The sequence below is a fragment of the Sciurus carolinensis genome, chromosome 6 (assembly GCF_902686445.1).
Source record: "Sciurus carolinensis chromosome 6, mSciCar1.2, whole genome shotgun sequence".
Classification (NCBI taxonomy): Eukaryota; Metazoa; Chordata; class Mammalia; order Rodentia; family Sciuridae; genus Sciurus; species Sciurus carolinensis.
In genome coordinates, this window is record NC_062218.1 from 135,263,793 (window position 1) to 135,280,709 (window position 16,917).

At 41.3% G+C, this 16,917-nt stretch overlaps 1 protein-coding gene across 8 annotated transcripts in view; it reads left to right on the top strand.

Moving 5' to 3' along the window:
- The first annotated feature begins 10,513 nt into the window (after positions 1–10,513).
- The window catches only part of Col23a1 (collagen type XXIII alpha 1 chain), a 369,547-nt gene continuing 363,143 nt past the window's right edge, over positions 10,514–16,917 (top strand). For 3 of the 8 annotated variants that reach the window (XM_047555583.1, XM_047555580.1, XM_047555587.1), the window contains exon 1: positions 10,514–11,184. In XM_047555583.1, coding sequence (XP_047411539.1) covers positions 10,876–11,184 — 309 coding nt within the window. In that variant the 5' untranslated portion in view covers positions 10,514–10,875. The remainder of the gene's footprint in view (positions 11,185–16,917) is intronic. The other 5 variants (XM_047555579.1, XM_047555586.1, XM_047555581.1 and 2 more) reach the window with 3 other exon arrangements.

Genomic DNA, 16,917 nt, shown 5'->3' on the forward strand with positions numbered 1-16,917 from the left:
CAACCACTGAGGTATACCCTCAGCCCATGAGGTTTTAGTTTTTAATGATAAGTCCAGGAGGAATCTTGAAATTCTGTATTATATGTTTTCTTATCAAATGAAGTAAATACCTATACCTCAGCCTATAAAAATTAAGACTTTTATAAGCAGTGTGTGCTTGTGTTAATCCTGACTGGGAAAAAAAAAAGGTGGGGGGATTTGATTAGAAAAAACTTGGGGAAGAGAGCTTTATGGAACTTTGCAGAACTTGTTTAACAAAGTTTTTGCTTCTAGGTATTTTTCTTTGCCTGTTTTCACATAAAAACTAAATGTTACTTAATGTAGTAAAAGAAAAAAGCCTATTTGTTCAGTCTACCAGGTTGAAATATTTTTCATTATAGAATTCATAGTTGTTTGTTAAGATACTAGTAGTTTCTATTGAAAGTATTCCTATTTCATAAATGCATTACAGACAGATTTGAATTTTATCTGTTTGTATATTTTAAACAGAAAATGCCTGGGATTCTCTTGCCTAATAAATAGTAAAACCAGGCTAGATTCCCCTAGAGTCAGCATTTACCAGTATAATGTGTTCTGAAAGTTGACTAGAAATTTTTAGGTAAAACCAGTGTAGAGTCATTTAAATAATATTTGGGCCTCTGATGGAATCCACATATAGTAAATACAGTCTTCAGAATAGTCTTAACTTTATTCTGTAATACTGGTTTTTTAATTTAATTTTTAATTGGTGTGTTATAATTATACCTAAGAGTGGGATTCATTGAGACAATTGTACTTGCATGTGACATACCAAGTTAGTCTTGTCTGGAAGGACTTGATGAGTAAACAGGCGTAGATAGGTTAGATTACTTGAGTGTTTTAGTCCATTTTCTGTTGCTAATAACACAATATGCTGGGTAAATCATGAAGAAAAGTAGTGGTCGGTCGATTTCTTGGTTTTTAGTTTGGTTTTTTTTTTTTTTTTTTGATTCGTACTCTAGCTCAAGGTCAGGGGTCTGCATCTAGTCATGGCCTTCTTGCTGACAAAGTCTTGACAAGGTACAGAGCATCACATGACAAGAGACTAGGAGCATACATGTGGGTTGTGAAAATATTTTTAAAAGAAACACTTGGCATTGGCATTTTTTTTTTTTGAAAAAATATTTGTCCAGAGGCTGGCTGTTTTGCTATACAGATTAAGATGTTTGCCGTCCTTTCCCACTCCACTTCCCTTATTCCATGCTATTATACAATAGGCTTAGATATAAGCCTTCTCCCAGCTGTGCTTCATGTTCTCAAATGAATGTTCATTTTCCATCCTCAGAAACTTGTTCTCTCTCAGGAGTTGATCTCAGGATATAGGAGGAAGGAAAAATACATTGTTTCTTACTAAGAGGTTAATGCTTGTTTACTCCTTTTTTGCTTCCCAAAATTACATTCTTCACAAGGGATGTTTGCTAATTTCTTGGCTTTAATACATTGAATTTTAGGAATTAGTGAAACTTTCAAAAGGAGAGAACAAATGCTTAGTGTTTAGAATGGTACCTCTGGGTCATTATGTGAGGAAAGTTTGAAAGTCTTCCTCTCCTCCAACTCTCATATTTCTGCTCTTAATTGCCTTTTTCCTTGTACTTCTGAACTCATATTCTGAAAGCTACAGGATTTTTTGTTTGTTTTTATAGTGCTTGGAGCTCACCACTAAAAGGGAAAGGGTTTAGAGTGGTGTGTATAAATACAGATCATTTATTATTTAGGTTCTTTTTAGTTATTTAATTTAATATCTGACAGTTGGATGGAACCTAATCTAGCTTGGTTTTTCTCTTTAGATCTTTTTGAAATTGCAGATGAATAGGTGATTTCCGTTGCTCCCTGAGATTTTCATTCCTCCATGCATTCATCAGAATTTTCAGAGTAGATGAATTAAATTGAATCCTGTCAGTAAACTGACAGTAGGAGACAAACTACCATTCTGAACTTTTGTAATTCATAAAACTGAAAATTATTCCTGATAAAGAGCTAGATGCTAGAGAAATTGGAAATGATGGGGCAAAGTCTCCCAGTAATTGTGACTGAATTGTGACTTTTAAACTCATGTTTATAAGATTTCTAGCACTGTGCTAGGTAGTAATATACCAAATTGATGAGTTAATGATCAGTTTGATTAGTCATAGTTCTGTGAAATGACTTGGAATGAAATGGAAAGTTAATGGTTAATAGCTTTATTATTTTGATTTCATTCATTCCCATTTTTCAAGTTGATAGAACTTCTATCATCAAAATTATTCAGATTACATGGCTGTTCAAAAGCATGTCACTCTGTGTTAAGTAGGTAGGTGGATACCAATATATGTCATTTGTCAACATCCTGAATGAAAAACCACTGACCATCAGGCAGCCTGAGTTTTTAACTCTTTTCCAGTTTGAAAATTCTAATTTCACAAAATGTGCAATTAAAATATTTTTAAATTTAATGTTCAGTACTTGGTTAACAAGCTGTTTTCAGATATGATCAGAAGAATTTATTATGACCAGTAATAGCCAACCACTGTAGGCTTAGTAGAGTGTATATTTCTAATTTTTAAAATATTTTTGATCATTTGAGGTTGCTATCTCCAGCAAACTTCAAAAATTCTTAATGTAGTTTTGTTTTATTTGGGTGGTTGATTGGTCCTGTTTTATAAGGTTTTTAGGAGAAGGTAATATGCTCAAAAGTCAAGTTTAGTTTTATAACTGCCAATCCAGCCTTTTGCAGTGTGATTGAAAGTGGAAATCTCCCTGATCCAAATAGGTTTAATATAAGTAATTTTGGGGAGTTGGCTAGTTCTGTAACACCAACTTTTCAAAATATGCAAAAGTAGCATAAGATATAGATTGCCCAGCTTCAAAAATTAAAAATTAAAAACATTTTTTCAAATTTTCTTTTGTCCTTTCCCCAACATTTCCTGTTGTATTTAAGTACAAATGCCAGATATCATTTTATCCATGTATCTTCTAACATATGTATATATATAATCATAATGCCATTATATCTAACAAAAACTTTCTTCTCTCTGATAATTCAGTCTATTTAAAGCTTCATAATATCTTAAAAAAAAAAAAAAAAGAATATTTGTTTGAATCAGGACCCAGCCAGGATCCATACATTGCTAATATGTCTCAGGTCTCAATCACTTTGTACCTTTTCCTCCCCATTTTGTTCTGTTGTTTATAAAACTAGGTCATTTGTTTTAGAGAATTAACCATATTCAATTATTTTATAGTGATGTTTATTCCTCTATTCACCATTTATCCTGTAAACTGGCACCAGTCCTCAATGATACTTAAACTGTCGAGGAAAAATTGGTGGAGTTCTTCATGGAAGGAGCAGTCTGTCAGCAAGCCTGCCTTCATTTCTTAACTTTTGGCTAATTCTTTGGGGTAGCAAATTGGCCTATTGAAAGAGATCAAACTTTTTACCACCATAGTTCAAACTTTAGTCCAAGGTTTCCTGTGCTTAGGAGTAAGTGATTGAGTGTCAACCAGTAAAGTACTTTCGCTTCTTTATCTGGGATTATGCAGAGGTAATGTCTGTGTTATAGCATGATCAAAAGCATCTTGCAGATTATCTGGTGTTTGGTAGTCCCACTTGTTTTGTTATAATTTTTTTTTTAAGTTGGTTTTAGGTACTGGTGATTGAACCCAGAAGCACTCCACCACTGAGCTACATTCTCAACCCTTTTTATTTTTTAAATTTTGAAGCAGGGTCTTGTTAGTTATCGAGGCTAGGTTCAAATTGAAATCCTGTCTCAACCAATTTGTTGGGTTTACAGGTTCATGCCACTGTGCCTGCTAGTTATTACTTTATATAACTTCTTGTTTTTTATTTTCCTAATGTTAATCATTCTCTTTATTATACCAGGAATTACTAAATTATCAATAATTCCATTTTTGATCTAACCTGTCATTAAACATTTTTCTTTTTCTTTTTTGGGATTACTGGGGATTGAATCCAGGGCCTTGGCAAGAGCTCTACCACTAAAAAGGAACTATAGTTCCATTTTTAAATTATATTTTGAGACAAGACCTTGCTAAATTGCTTAGGCTGACCTCAAACTTGTGATCCTCCTGTTTCTGCTTCGTGAATATCTGGGATTACAGGCACACACTGGTGTGTGTTCAGCTTGTTGTAGTTTGTTGTGGCATTTCACTGAAACTGGTAGGGGTTTAGAATTTTTCAAAGAAGTTTGTTTTTAATAAGAATGTGTACCTATTTAGATGCATTTTCATACATTCATTCCTGGTTTCAGTTTGGTTTTTACCTTCTAGAGAAATCAGATTTAATTATGAAGACCAAGCTACCCTAACTATCTTGGGGCTGAAACCCCATAGGCATAGTTCTTTCACATACTGTTAATAGTAGTCAGTGCAATGAGACAAAAGACTGTAGATTTGGGGTCACAGGAGATGCCTTCCCTACACCCAGGTGACTTAAATTTTTTATATAAAGTTTTAAATTTGAAAAAATTCAGTGTTTATCAAGCACTTTTTAAAAGTGCTTGATTTCTAATTAAAGACAGCATGGGCAGGTATAATTTTGAGGATGAATGATGAACAAGCATGCAATTTGGAATATCTCATTGATAGGGAAATTTAATTTTTAAAAATCTTGATATTTTTACTTTAGCTTTTCAGAGCACTTCAGTATTTTGAGTGCTCTCTCCACAACCACCCAACTGAGAACAGCATGGTTTGCTTGCCTGTAGAATTGCTTGAATTCAGACCTTGGTGCCACATATATGTTGTTAAGTACTGTATTCTCTCTAGTATCATCTATGAATTGGAGAAATAATACCTAATTTTCTGGGAGTAGTTATAAGGATTAAATGACATAATTTACATAAAGTGCTAGTGGTAATTATTTTCACCATTTCTTGTCTTGTTCCATTTTTTTAAATAATTTTTTCTTAGTTATAGATGGAACACAATACCTTTATGTATTTTTATGTGGCACTGAGGATTGAACCCAGTGCCTCACACATGGCTAGGCAAGTGCTCTACCACTGAGCTACAACCACAGCTCCCCCCCCCCTGCATTTTCTTTACAGTATTCTATAGTCTAAAAATTATTTTTGTGTTATTTTGCTTTTAGCCCAATAGGAATAATTAAGAATAATTGCAAATAGAGGTTGTCTTCATTTAAATGTTAGCATAGTATGTCTTTTTCTATCTTAACTGGGTTTAGATTATATTTAATGTGATTATTGATCTAGTTGGCTCTGGATTCACTGTTTTGCTGTTTTTTGTTTATCCTGTTCTTTGTTTCATTATCCTCTTTTTCTACCTTATTTTGGGTAATTTTTTCATGATTCCCATTTTATCACTTTTGTTATTAGCTATAACTATTGTTTGTGTTTAGCAATCACTTTAGTTTGTAGTACATAATCTTATCATAGTACCCCTTTTAAGTGACATTATATAATTTCATATGTGAGAATTGCACCACAGTAAACTACCATTTCTTCTTTCCTGGTACTATTGTCTAGTGTTTTACTTAGCTGTATGTTAAAGATCCACAATACATTTGTTAGTTTTACCTTAAGTCACTGATTATCCTTTAGTGAGAAATTTCCTGTGCTTTTTCAGTCCTTTGCATAAACTCATATTTCTATCTAGTATGGCCTTCCTTCTGTGTATATTACTTTCATTAACATTTCTTTTTTATTGTGGGTCCAATGGTGATGAATTCTTCCAAACTTTCTTGCATGTCTGAGAATCTAGAGCCTTTGTTTCTCGAAAGATATATTTGCTGGGTATGGAATTCTAGGTTGACAAAAGATATTGCTTTCCTATATTCTGGATTATGTTGTTTCCAATAAGAAATCTGCTATTATCTTTGTTCCTCTGTATATGTTTTCTCTAGTTGATTTTTAAAAATTTTTAATTAACCACTCATTTCAAGCAATTTATGATGTGCCTGCCTTGTTCATATTTCTTGTTGCCTCAGTTCCTTGAAATTCTTGAATTCATAAGTTTTATTATTAAATTTGGAAAACAATTTTCAGCCATTTATTCAGAATTTTTATGCCCTGTAGGGACTCAGTTATGCATTTATTAGGCCATTTGAAATTATTGCACAGCTCACTGATGCTCTGTTCATTTTTGTTTTGTTCTGTTTGCAGTATTTTCCCCTCTTTCATTTTGATTCTTTTGCTATATTTTCAGGTTTATTAATCTTTCTATAGTGTCTAGTCTGCCTTTAATCCCATGAAGTGTACTTTTCATCTCAAACATTGTCATTTTAATCTCTAGAATTTTATTAGGGTTTTTTTTTTTTAAGTATTTTTCCTGTCTCTACTTGACCCTATTCAATTTTTCCTCTAGTTCTTTGAAAATATGGAATATAATTATATCTTAATATCTTTGTCTAATTCTGTCATCTCTGTCATTTCTGGGTTGGTTTTTACCAGTTGCTTTGTTCTTCTATTCTGGGTCATATTTTCTTGCTTCTTTACATTCCTGGTAATAATTTTACCTTTTGTTTTCCTCTATTTTGTATACCTGTATGCTTCATTTCTATTACAAACGTGGTTAAGTTATTTCAAACAGTTTGATCTTTTCAGGTTTTGGTTTTAAGCCTTGTTTAGGTAGTGTTGATTTGATCTACAGCTAGTTTTCCCCCTACTACTAAGTCAGAAACTTTTAGTACTCCACCTGATGTCCTACGAATTATCAGATTTTCCACACTGGCCTTGTGTGAGCTGTGGATTTGTTTCCACTTGGGATTATAGTCAACTTTTTGGGTGGTTCCTTCTTGGCCTCAGATCATTTTCCCACAAACATCCTGATCAGTATTCTGGTGAATATTTACAGGGAGCCACTTGGCATAACTCCATAGTTCTTCAGGTGACTGTCCTCCAGTCGTCTACTCTGCAACCCCTAACAGCTTTAGCCTCCATAAACTTGCAGCTTTCTCTCCACTTTAGGTCAGCTCTGCTTGTGGCCCTTTCCTGTGCAATAGCCTTGTAAGAGCATCCTTGGGTTCACTTTGTTTCCCATCTCCCAAGGAGATGTTGCTTGATGTCCAGTGTCTTGCAAACTGCCATTTTATAGTTAGTTTCCTAGCTGTTTCAGACCGTTTAGTAATAAATCTGGTTGGTCAGTTTTAAAAACTAAACATGGAAGGTCAGAATGTAATTTGCTTCTGATAAAACTTTGAGCTGCTCGTGGAGCCAGTGCTGGAATTAAGGCACCAAGTGAAGAGGTGGTGATTTTTCCCATGTAACAATTTCCCTCGTGTAATTAAATTTTATCCCTTAAAAGCTTATAGCTTAATTTTTTTTTCTGGAAACATATTACATATCCCTGCTCTTGAACAACATATTGTATTTATGGTGTTCTGCCATGGTTGTGAACCCTCTCACCCAGATCCCTATTTTGTAAAATATTCTGTAATGCCCTCTTACCCTGAAGAGTCTGAGCCCTTCTCAATCATCAGGCCAGGTTGCTGCACATTTTTCCCCCCAACTTCTGTTAGGCAAATGTGTATCAGAAGTTGCCTGCAATTCCCCCTTTTATTTTATAAAAGCAGCCCTACCTCTTCCTGTTGGTCAGGGTCAGTTACTATTGCCAAAGGTGGTATGTTTGGGACTTCAGGTCTCTTTATCCAGAGTTCAGAGTGATTGGCAGCCATAGCTTTTTCTTTATGGATCGATTGATCTCTCTCCCTGCTCTGGCAAGAGTGTGACCCCTTTGAGAACTAGGACCTCTAACTATGCAGAGCTGAGTTGTAAGGACAGCAAGCACAAAGACCCCCAGTGGGCCATCTAGTGGGGCCACTCGTTTCTCTTCCTTTCTTCCTGGACCCATGTTTTCTTACTTGGTGCACAACATCAAAGAGAAGTTCCTGGTTTAATGTAGTTATTCCATCCTGAAAGATGGCATTGCATTGGTGCTTCATCTATGTCTTCAAAGGCAGTTCCAATACTCTGTGAGGCTGGCCCCTTCTGGCTGTTGCAGGATGGAGTAATAACCAGTGAATTCCATGGCCTTGGACTCACCCCCACCTCCTTTCCTGTGGTTGGTTGGCTGTGGTGTATGGGATTCCCTACCTGTGGGTTGGCCATTCTATAAGGATGGTGATGGTGGATGAGGCACTGTGAATAGGAAAGACCAAGCTCATATCTGGGATAGCTACCCCCATGAAGGACAAATCACTAGTCCTTTCTGGGTGAGTCCAAAATAGTCCAGGTGGACAGTTGGTCACTGAGAAATGCCATACCAGGGGTTAAGGTTAGCCTAGTGCTGACAGATTAGCAAGAGGCAGCAGTAGCTAGATTAACTTGGTAAGTGCTGTGTAGGTGATGCTACCTACACAATAGTTCAGGTGCATTCCCTGCCCCATCTGCCCTTTAGGGGCTGATCTCTACATTGGGCTCCCTTTCTCTGGAGGTTTGGATAATGATTGGAGACCCCAGCAGAAAAAAGGTTGAGTGATATTCCTCCAACTCCCTCCTTTCCAGGATACAGTTTGGCAGAAGCTGTGACCCAAGGGTCACAGCTTTAAGCATTCACAGGGTTCTGGGAACTCCCCCCCCCCCCCACACTCCACAGCTAGATAGGGGTGATAATGGCTTCCCACCATAGATAGCACCAGAGTACTTCAACATCCCACTATCTTCCCTTCGTCCATTTTGTAAATTGTCTACAACTTTTCCTTCAGAACCACAACTAGCACAAGTAAGAGAAGTAAGAGTGGTTTCTTTCTTGCCTTTTAAAATGAGTTGGAGGCCGTATTTTCATCTTAATGCATTTAACAAATATTTCCTGAACACCAATTCTATGCCAGATAGTATTCTGTTCTTTGAGAAGACAGTAGTGAATGAGACAAGGGAACATAGTTAAAAGGTAACTTCAATGATAAATGCTCAAACTATGTGCCAGATAGTGTTCTGTTCTTGGAGAAGACAGTGATGAATGAAATGAGAATGTAGTTAAAAGGGAACTTAAGTGATAAATGCTCCCATTCCCTAATCAATCCTGGGGAAGACTGAGGGTAGATACACTTTCAATTGGGCAATCTGGGAAGGCCTTTCATACGTGAGGCTGAGGACCTGGAGACCTTGGCCTGAAGGATAAGGAGGAGCTTGCTGTTCAAAGATGGGAGAGGAGGATAATCCAGATGGTGAAGTAGCAGGGAAGGGCAAAGGCCCAAGAGGCCAGTAAGCTTTTTTTGTTCAAATACATAGAAATTTCTGGAATACCCTGAACAGTACATGCACTAACATTAACACTGGTGGGTATTTTATAGATAGGGAAATTCACCTATACATTTATAGTAAGAATGAGTACTAACTTGTGATTTGGTTTTGGCCCTTTAAATAGTAGATCAAGTTTGCTTACCAAGTACTTCACAGATTATTGACCATACACTCTATTTTAGCACAGGGCCAAGACTATATAACCACCTAAACATAACCCCAATTTACCTAAGGCCACAGCTATCAAGTTGCAGATGTGAGATGCCAACCACCTTTTGTTCTATATCAATCAATCTTGAGGATACCTTTGCCCTCAGGGGAGCAGGAGGAGCCTGTTCCCTATGGACCTGGACAATTGTTAGAGACAAGTAATCTACCCACAGAAATTAAGTAAAGACAAGATATCCAGAGAATGACAGGGAAGACATATGTCTTTTTCTAAAAGACAGTCATGGTGTTGTCCAAATTATGAAGATCTAATAAGCTACTGGTGGTTAACTGGGTACTGTAGGAGTTAGAGGAGTTGCTTGGTACCCATTTTGGGCTATTAATACGCCTGGTAGGACTCTGCCAGCAAGCAGAAATCCTGGCCTGACTTCAGCTTTCCTCTCTTGCCAAGACTGGGCCACTTCTGTAAGTGGCCCAGTCAGTCTTCTCTGGGCACAGCTGTATCCAGAGTTTTCCTGCCTAAACTCCAGGCTGTAAATATATGCAGCACGATGGCAATTCAGGTTAAATATGGCACATACCAGATGATTATTTTTGGCGGAGTTGTTTCTACCACAGAATTAAGTCATCGCATTCAGAAGTTGGAATTCCTTTTCCAATCTTTTCCCATTTGTTATAGTGTTCTCAACTAACTTCTCCCCTTGGGTCAGGAACAAAGTCTTGTCATCTTGTTTCTAGCACCCATACCTGGCTATAATACATGGTGAGAGAATTAAGATTCCAACAGGCATCTTTCTCTGGCTCAATCTGGATCCTAACTGCGTCTCTAAATACGAATCTGCAGAAGTCTCTTTCGGCCACCAAGCGGCGCCAAGCCACCATCTAGGTCGGCGCCACTAAGTTTTCCTCAGGATTTGGAGTTTGAACTTTTATTTAAAAGTGTCCGAAAGGTTAAATCACACATGTTTAAAAGAATGCTCCCAAGGCCTATTGGTGCTCCAGCAGGAGTGGGCTGCAGAAGACGCGCTGAGTCTCCAGATTTACTTCGTAATTTTGGGGATCGCTGTGGGGACCATGGCTGGGAAGTCACAGAGGCACTCACGCCGGGATGGGTGCAGCCTGGCGCCTGGGCCAGGTGAAGGCTGAGGGCGCGCTGCGCACTGGGTCAGCCTGGCTCACACGGGTGACTCCCAGGAGCCAACTCCCTTCTCGCCCCCGCCCCTCGCTGAGCGGGGACGGCCAGGCCGCTCCTCCCCTGGGTGGGTCCGGGCTCCTTTTCTGGCAGGGTCTATTTGCATAGAGGAAACTGTCCAAAGTGGCCGCTGTGGAGGAGCTGGCGAAGGAGAAGGGGGCGTGCGCCGTGATCCGCTACTACTCGGAGGCCAAGCCCAGCGCCGGGTCGACCTCGTGCCTCGGGCTCTCCTGTGCGCTCATTCTGCGGTCCTAGTTCTTAGCGGTCCCAGTCGGACAGTCCCCGCGGGACGAGCGCGCCATGAGCCTGGGCGATTGCGCCGGTGGTGGCGGCGGCTGCGGCGACGAGGCGCAGAAGAGCAGCCCGGCTGGGAGCGGCGGCGGCCGAGGGCGCCCCGCGACGACCGTCGGGTCTCGGGCGGTGAGCGCGTTGTGCCTGCTGCTCTCCGTGGGCTCGGCGGCCGCCTGCCTGCTGCTGGGCGCCCAGGCGGCCGCGCTGCAGGGCCGAGTGTCGGCGCTCGAGGAGGAGCGTGAGCTCCTGCGGCGCTCGGGGCCGCCGGGCACCCTGGACGCCTGGGCCGAGCCGCACCTGGAGCGCCTGCTGCGGGAGGTGAGACGCTGGGGCGCGGGGCGTGGGCGGTCCCACAGGAATCCGCGTGTGTGGGTCTGGGGGAAGGTTCGCGCTCTGAGAGCATGGGGCGGCGTTTCTGTCGCCCTGAGGAAGGGTCGCCCTGGGGCTGGGGGCGATAGAGTACATACAGGAGGCCCACGCCGGATGGAGAGTGGGGCTGCTGACCCGGAGTGGTCCTGCTGTCTTTGCTCCCGCCGCAGAGTCTCCTGTCGGGGCTGGTGGATACGGGAAAGGCAAGCCAAAAGGACCGTCTAGGGGTACAGCAGGGGAAGGGAAAATTGAGACCACAGACTTGGAGTAACCGTCCTGGGAGCGGGTCTTCTCTGTAGTGTGCGCTCGGACTCGCGACTTCCCGCCTTCGGTAAGCGCCCCAGATAATGACAAGGCTCATGTTGGAAGTGTCCGCAGATTCTAGTTCCCACCACTGGTATACCTGGAGCAGCCGGTGGCCACAGTAGAGGGAAACCTCAGACAGACTTCAGGGTCTTGGAGGGGTCGCATCGGCCCTAGGTGCCCAGGAAAGTTTGTTTGGAAGCAGCTCCATCTTGGATATGCTATGCTCCCAGGCTGCCATAACTGAGCGCGGTGTACACATTAGCTGGTTAGGTTGCGGGGAAGGAAAAACAGGGCCAATCACCTGCATTCTGGTTTCGAGTGATGTCACCTGGGCAGTGGGGACGCAGCACATTCTGAGTTGTCACTTCCTGCAATGGGAATTGTGATCCATCCCCCATCCCCTTGTTGGTAGCATCACATCAGTCTCAGAGATACGTCTAAAGAGTTAGGACTGCTATCTTCAAAGCTGGAACCACGTTTGGGACCTCAAAGACTCATTCAACAAGTTGGTTAGAACCTCCACCTTTGGTGCATTAGCTCTCCTCCCCATAGATCAGGCACAGGCACCAGTACACTGGCCAGAGCTTCTCCTGGCTCTGCCATCTCCCCTCCCTGAGCGACCTCTTCCTCCTGGGGAGGGTGGCTACCCAAGATCCCAAAAGGACATCCTTAAGTGCTGTGGGAAATGAGGCAGTGTTTCATGGTAGAGGACTGGGAGGGCAGGCCTATTACCTCCAATTCCCTAAACTGTAGCCAGCCTACTGTGATCTTTACTAATATGTTATGCTTTGTAGAGTTAGAGATGTAGCTCAGTGGTAGAGTGCATGTTTAGCAGGAGCAAGGCCCTGGATTCTGTTCCCAGCACCAAACATATTGAACTGTGTATCCACTTTCAAGTTAATTTGGAATCTTAAGGAGAATGGTAGAAGACATACCACACCTTCTTGTTCACCACACTTATTTCTTAGTCATCTTAAGCCAGCATATCTCTTCTACTTGGTTTTGAGCAAAATTGCTATTTTCTAAAATGATTTTCTCTTTTCCGCCTTAAAAGTGCCTACAGACTTCAGAACTTTTCCCAAACCCTGCTGGCAACTCCTGGTGATGGTTTCATAATTGCTGCCTATTATCTTTTGGCAAACCCCTAGTGACGAGGGTGTTGAACTGATTTATAGAGGGCCCGTAAAGTTTCTACCTGTGAATGCTCTAACTGCAGCTGTTCTTTCTACTGTGAGGCCCCTTGGACTTAGTAAAAATAAACCACAAGCCCTGATTGAGTAAATCAGAAAGCCTGGAAAAACCTTTTAACAAGGAACTTTGCAAATTGTGTCTATACTAATAGGGATGGGGGTCTTGGGAAAGTAGCCAGTGCTGGGAAATGCTGATTCTTTAGTACTGAACTTCAGTGGGGAAAGACTGCTTCATCACACTTCTGCTGGAGTATCACTTGGGTGAATGGTGGTGATTGAAGATGATTTAGTGGACAGAGCTCAGCTGCCCTCTCCTCTCCTCCTCCCCCTCTCCTCTCTCCTCTTCTTTCTTCCCCTACTATCCCCTCCTCCTGCTGTCTCCTCACTTCTTTCCTTTCTCTCTTCTCTCTCTCTCTCTCTCTCTGTTAGAAAGGCAAAGGGAAATTTTACAATCCTGAGATTCCTATTCAAGATTTTCCTGTGCCCTTTGACACTTCTAACGCTAACTATGCACAGTTCAGTATCTGGGGTACATGTTGTGCTTGGCCTTTACGCTGCCCGCCTCGCCCTGCCAGTGGAGAGTCAGAGGTGGTCCCATGTGGATGCCAGTTGGTGTTGAGTTTCTGGTTGTTGGGGTGTCCCCGCTGAGTGGGCACCTCTCTTCCTGGGTGTTAGTCAGTTCCTGCTATTAGCAATGCTTCTTGTAACTGTCGCTGGATGGGAAATGCACTCAGCTTCGTGACAGTGAGTTCCCTGGCTGAGATGAGGGTGCAGTGGGAGGCCCATTATGGGGAGCCAGTAATTGGCTTTAAATAGATGTGTAGTTGCTTCTTTGAACTGCTAGATACAAAGGATAACTAAATATCACACTGAAAATCTGTTGAGGAAAGAACATTTGTACTTGAACATGTTTTCTCAGCTCAGATTTGTTCTCAGTGGAACCTCTTCTAAGTCAGTGCTGAAGTCATTATGTGTGAAGGTGCTTGTGGCTTGTCTTTTACCAACAAACTCGTTTTCAGAGTATCAGAGGCAGAAACCCTGCCCAAATTAAAGAAATTCTTGCCAACCACACACAACTTTAATGTCAGGGGGAAAAAAAAAAAAGCCAACAAAAGCCACTGTTAGTAGGGGACCCACTCTCCTTGTTCCCTTGGGAACAGAACTGTGACATAAATTTTTTCTGGGACTGACTGATGGGCCCGATAATGTAGATACAGAAACTACAGAAAAGGAATATTCTTGTTATCTCGTGATTATTAAAGACCCTTCCCAAGGAACTAAAGGGAATAAATGGTTTTTAGGATATAAAGACAAAACTTCCAAGCCAGACTCATTCATGACAGTATCTTCAGTGTGATTTCAAAATATTAACACAAAACAAACATCTGATATTTTACTTTGAAAGTGCTGTAAGTAGGTTGCCTAATTAATCAGTCCTCTAGTTACTGTGTTACAAAACTAACACAAAAAGTGTTACAGCCACACCTTTAGTTACAGTGTTACAAAAGCTTAGACTTTAAAGTACATAGCTTTTATATTACAGTAAAAAATTTAATGCAAGGATTAAAGAAATATTTAGTTGTATTCAGAGGAGACCATTTCCAGCTTACAATGGATTTATTGTTGGCTGTTGACCTTCCATTGTCCAGACCAATCAGTTTGAAAACAAGAAAAACCCAGAGACTGGGAATAAAATTCAAGTGCTTTCCTTCCCTACCACCAGCTACATATATTAGTGAAGTGACTGTCAAACTCAAACTCAAATGTAGCTTTTCCAGCCTTTGTAGAAGTGTGTCTGCTTGTCAGGACAGCTCTATGGTGTCCATTTTAATAAAGATGCCTATTTTTTAATCCCATGCACAACTAGAGATAGAGTATAAATCATAACTACTTTTGTTTCCTTGGCACTTCCTGGCTCCCAAACCAAAAGAAAAAAAAAAAAAGTTTCCTTCCAATTACTTTTCTGGCATGCTTAATTTCTCTCTCCACTGTTTTCTTGCCTTACATTTTTTTCTTTTAAAAAAGGCCACAGTTTGGAAGAGTTTTATAATAATAGCAGCATGTTTAGAACAGGCCAACTGTTGGGGTATTCTTTTCAAAGTCAGTTTTTGGAATTTTTGAGTTGGATGTTTCAACAGCTCCTGAACTGGGGGACTCTGCAAGCTGAGTGAATTCCCAACCAGAAGGCAGAACAGGGCAGATGCATGCAGCTTCTCATCAGCAGGGGAGTTTCAGACCTGTCCCACTAGTAAGAGCTGTCATCCAACCTCTTCAACTTTCTGAACCTCAGCTTCCTCCTCTCTAATATGGTGGTCAACACCTGCCATTGGTATTTCATTATAATAATGAGAAATGGACTAATAAAATCAATATCTATGTTTTTGATGGCAGATAATGGAATACCTGAGTGTGGTCACTTAAACATGAATTGTATAATAAGAAAAGCCTGGAAGAAAGTTAAGGTATCTTGGTTTAGTTCAATGACTTGGTCACACCTGGGTGCCAGATTGTGTCTGCCATTCTCTTGTCCTTTCCTCATGGTTGCAAGATGGCTGCTGTAGCTCCACACGTGTCTTTACACCAGAATAGTCAAGGTCGGGAATGGGAAAAGAAAAAGAGTTATCTTTTTTGTGAGACTTTCTCTTTTATTTAAATCAGAGAAAACTTTCCCATCATCTTTCTGCATAATTCTCTTATAGCCATCAGCCAGAACTAGGTCACATGGTCACCACCCTTTCACTGGCAAAGGTAATGGGGTTGCCAATAAAGAGGCTTTGGCCAATCTTGATTCATCCCCTGAGGCTGGGCACATTGCCACTGGAATAGAATTGAAGCTTTGTTAGGAAAGAAGAGTGGGAATGGCAACTGGGGAGCAACCAAGACTGTCAGCCAGATCCCATAGAATGTTGTCATTACTGTCACTCCAGGGGAGGACATGATGTCCTCCAAGGAGAATTGAGTCAATGAGAAGGGACCATCATTTTTTTGTCCTGTCAATATTCACAACTATGCTTTCCTTTCACTTTAGTGTTTCCCAAACTCCACACTTTGGGAACACTCTCCAACCACAAAATTGTTGTCTCTTTCAAGACCCTGCTATCCACATCCAGCTTTGCCTCCAGGTGTGGTTGAAGGGAAAGTTGGTATGCTTCAGGTTTTCTCTGACACAATCCTATTTATAGTTGTATTTGTCCATTCTCTGTTACTATAATGATATACTTGGGGTTGGGCCATTTATCAAGAAAAAAGGTTTAGTTAGCTCACAGTTTGGGAGATGTAAAGTCCAAACAGCATGGTGCAGACTCTGGTGAGGACCCCCTAGCTATGTCACAAAATGATGGGTGGCATTACAAAGGTAGGATGCAAGTGGGTGAGATCACTTGGTGAGGCAGGAAACCAGAGTAGGGAGGGGTTCTTTTCATAAGAACTAACTCAGGGATCCCATGAGATTCTCTAAACCCTTCCAGGGGGTTCGCCTCCAATAATTTAAAGACCTCCCACCTTAAGGGTCCTACCTCCTCCTAATGTTAGCATAGACCAAGCTTCCATCACTTGGGGGACAAACTACATCCAAGCCATATCAGTAGTTTATGACCTTTAACTCTGGAGTGGATGCCATTCTGATCTCAAAGTGACTGGATGGAGTGGCCCCACATGGGGAGTGGCACTCCAGGGCTCTGTGGACTAACTTTTTCCCAGCATATGTAGGGAAGATAATACTTCACAACACTCTGCCCAAAGTGGAAGAGGCTGCTCAGGTGGAAAAAACTGACCCAGCCTCTGCAAGCACCAAGACCCATGTATGTCACACCTGTCCTCATTCAGTGTGCCCAGACAGCACTGCTTCCCCCTCAGCCCTGCTCCTCCCAGTCATGGGTCTCCTTGGCTTTCTCTACAGCTGATGTTGCTGCAGACTTCAAATCCCCTTCCAGAGTGTGTGCAGTTAGGATCAGGGTCCCCAGAGCAGGAAGGATGTCCTTCTCACTGGAGTCAGCCTTCCTAGATGCCTTTGGATCCTTGTACCTTCAAACCACAATGTAACAGGACCACCCCTCAGAGAGACTTGGACTTGACAGGGAATTGATGGCTCGAGTAACCAGGAAGTCCAGATGACTGTCTTCTGGACCCTCTAGAGACATCTTGTTTGGGGTTTCTTTGAATTGGCTCCATATTTCTCAAGGATGTC